The sequence below is a fragment of the Ursus arctos genome, unplaced genomic scaffold (assembly GCF_023065955.2).
Source record: "Ursus arctos isolate Adak ecotype North America unplaced genomic scaffold, UrsArc2.0 scaffold_22, whole genome shotgun sequence".
Classification (NCBI taxonomy): Eukaryota; Metazoa; Chordata; class Mammalia; order Carnivora; family Ursidae; genus Ursus; species Ursus arctos.
The window spans coordinates 18634567-18638277 of record NW_026622897.1 but is presented as its reverse complement, the minus strand read 5'-3'; the positions used below and the strand labels follow the sequence as shown (position 1 = coordinate 18638277).

The following is a 3711-nucleotide window of genomic DNA, read 5'->3' as shown; positions in this document are numbered from 1 at the left end:
TTTCTTTATCTATATGATGAGGGGGACGCCTGGGTGGCACAGTGGGTTAGGCGTCTGCCTTTGGCTCAGCTCATGATCCCAGAGTCCTGGGATCGCATCGGGGCTCCTTGCTCAACAGGGAGTCTGCTTCTCCCTCTGCCTGTTGCTCCCCCTGTTGTGCTCTCTCTCTCTCTCTGACAAATAAATAAATAAAATCTTAAAAAAAAAGAAAGATGAGAACAGTTACATCTAACTTTAAGAGCCACTGGGAGAAGAGATATTGGATTTCCTAATACATAATTAGTGTTCAATATCATCTATGTTATTATTGGTATACAGTTTGCTATCATGATTTGTTTCTCTTTCCGTAAGTCCCCTATAAGCAGAGAGATTGATATATTCTCAGAATGTAAGGAAGCGCTAGGTGCTTATTATTTCGTTAATTGATTAAGTGATGATTTGTGGCTATCGATCCAGTTACAAAGTTCCATTTCATTTCTCTTCCAGGTCCCTGCAGATGAGTCCTGAAAACTGGACTCGGGTGACAGAGTTTGTTCTTCTGGGTTTCCCCAGGAGCCACACCCTGCAGTCCCTGTCGTTCCTGGGGTTGATGGTGACCTACGTCGTAACGGCCACAGGCAACCTGCTCATTATTGGGCTCAGCTGGACGGACCGACGCATGCACACACAGATGTACTTCTTCCTGAGGAACCTGTCCTTCCTGGAGCTGTTGCTCGTGTCTGTGGTGGTTCCCAAGATGCTCGTGATCATGCTCACAGGGGATCACACCATCTCCTTTGCCAGCTGCATCCTCCAGTCCTACCTCTACTTCCTGCTAGGCACCACCGACTTCTTCCTCTTAGTTGTCATGTCTCTGGATCGTTACTTGGCCATCTGCCGACCACTCCACTATGAGACTCTGATGAGTGGTCCTGTCTGTTCCCGACTCGTTCTGGCCTCCTGGCTAGCTGGATTCCTCTGGGTCCTTTGCCCCACCATCCTCATGGTCAACCTACCTTTCTGTGGCCCCAATGGTATTGACCACTTTTTCTGTGACAGTTGGCCTTTGCTGAGGCTCTCTTGTGGGGACACCCGCCTTCTGGAGCTGGTGGCTTTCGTGCTATCCACGTCAGTGTTACTGGGCTCGCTGGCACTGACCTCAGTTTCCTATGCCTGCATTCTTGCCACTGTTTCCAGGGCCCCCACAGCTGCTGAGCGAAAGAAGGCCTTCTCCACTTGTGCCTCGCATCTTACCGTGGTCATCATCGTCTACAGTTGCTCCATTTCTGTCTACATTCGTACGTCAGACGCTCAGTCCACGCTGCTCAACAAGGGTGCCTCAGTCCTGAGTTGTATCATCACACCCCTCCTGAGCCCATTCATCTTCAGTCTCCGCAATGAGAAGGTGAAGCAGGCGCTGAGAGATGCCCTGAAGTGGCACAGAACCATGGCTTCGAGAGGCTATGAGGGTCAAACGTAAAAGAAAGATTAGATGAGGAGATTAAAAATGCATGCAATTTTTAAAAATGTATTTGAAGTTCAAATCACTCTGGCAACACCCTGCACTTTTCTCAGACATTTAAAAATTAGTCTCCATATGGGGCACGTCGATGACACAGTCAGCTCCCCATCTGACTCTTGGTTTCGGCTCAGGACATGATCTCAGGGTGGTAGGATTGAGCCCCGAGTCAGGCTCTGCATGGAGTCTGCTCAGGATTCTCTCTCTCTCCTCTGCCCCTCCTGCACACGTGCACGCTCTCTCTCTCTCTCTCTCTAAAATAAATAAAATCTTTTTAAAAAGTCTCCATAGACATACGATATAAAATAGGGAGTGAGCCTTCATTTTCCTCCCTCCTATCTTCCCGACGCCTCCCCTGACCCAATTGGTCAAGTTTCAGAATTCTGGTTAGGACACGTTTCCTTTGGGGCAGGTCAGCATGTGGCCGTCATGCAGGGAGACTGCTCCTCTTCTTCCTCGGCTGTGTGTTCAAGCACCCTTACTCCTTTTTTTCTTTTTTTAAGATTTAATTTATTTATTTATTTGACAGAGAGAGAGAGGCAGCCAGCGAGAGAGGGAACACAAGCAGGGGGAGTGGGAGAGGAAGAAGCAGGCTCCCAGAGGAGGAGCCTGATGTGGGGCTCGATCCCAGAACTCCGGGATCACGCCCTGAGCCGAAGGCAGACGATTAACGACTGAGCCACTCAGGTGCCCCCGAGCACCCTTATTCCTGCTTCAGGATCCTGTATGCTGAAGCCAAGTGGGGATGCTGAAACATGGAGATTCGGATCAGGCCTTTAAAGGGGAGTAAGAGGCCTTCTGTGGCCTTCTACCTAGACAGAGTATTACAAACAAGATTAACCAGAACCGGTATACAGAAAATGACATTTTGGCTGCGGTAACAAATGGTTCCTTCACTGGCTATTGCTCTTTATGTGACTAGCCGCTCCTGTAGGAATCACATAAAGGAAGAATGCTGTGGCCAACAAAACATTTGAGTATCCCAAATTCCCAAGTCTAAATACAAGGACAATCATTCAATCGTTTCTTTAAGAGGTATTATGAAATACCTAGTGCGTTTAAGGCACTGAGCTAGGCAGGGATGAGTCTAGGGTGACGTCTTGGGCCAACAGAGACATGGAGGGCACAAATTTTAAAGAGACACATGCCCCAGTGGCTGCACCAGTTCAGGGTCAAGCCACGCACAGACCTGGGAGTGACTGCCTCCTCAGTCCTGCACCTGAGGCTTCTCGGCTACTGCTCTGGAATCTGGCTCTGGAGCTGGACCTTCGGTATACAGTAGTAAACAAAGTAGACCTCACTCTCACGTTTATAGAATTTATAGTATAGTTGGGATGGCTAGCAAAAAAACACAAAAAACAAAACAAAACAAAAAAAAAAACAGACAAACAAGAAAACCTAAATACACACCTTAGTATGTAGTTGCAATTTGTGATCAGTGCTTCCGAGAAAAGAGTTGAGTTTTGTTAGAGGGGCTAATAAGGAAAAATAATTCAAATGGAAGGCCAGGGAACACACCTCTGAGGAGATGAGCTTTAAACTGTGGCCTCAGGCTGAGCAGCAGTTATCCAGGCTAAAAGTAGGGGAGGAGCACTCCAGAGAGAGTGAGTAGTATTTGCCAGGACCCGGAGTAAGACAAGAGGGACTAAGAGAAACAAATGTACAGGAGGACTGGAAGTGGAGAGGTGGGAGGAGGTCAGTTCACACAGAACCTAGTCTGCAAGCTTTATGTGGAGTTTTCTTCCTTTGTAAAGGCAATGTAAAGCCTTTGAAGGGCTTAAAGTGAGGACGTGATCAAATCGTATTTTTAAAAAATCAATCAGCTGTTGTGGGGACAACTGGTTAGAGGGAGACAAGTGGATTTTAGGGGATCAAGTAGGAAGCTACAGCATGGCTTGGATGGGCTGGTTATGACTTTACAATTGGCAACAGAGACTGAGAAAAAATGGTCAATAGTAGTTTGGAAGCAGACTTGATAAGATGAACACTCTTCCTGCCCACAGAGCTCTTACAGCCTATGAAAGAGCCAGGCTGGGAAAGGGACGAAGCTGGAAAGAGGGGAAGAGCAGAATCTTAAGGGAGACTGAGTTATTTTCTGAAGAGAATAACCACTACTTAAGGGGACTGTGTGCATTTTTATGCATAGAAGTAAGTGTACTAAACCTGCCTAAATTTGAGCTCTTTTCCCTACCATTCAGAAAGATGACTCTTAT

At 47.2% G+C, this 3711-nt stretch overlaps 1 protein-coding gene across 1 annotated transcript; it reads left to right on the top strand.

The window, feature by feature from the left end:
• Positions 1-496: 496 nt before the first annotated feature.
• Positions 497-1459, top strand: LOC113260191 (olfactory receptor 6T1). The gene has a single exon (XM_026505938.3). It carries the CDS (start codon positions 497-499, stop codon positions 1457-1459), a length of 963 nt encoding a protein of 320 aa, XP_026361723.3.
• The last annotated feature ends 2252 nt before the right edge of the window (positions 1460-3711 follow it).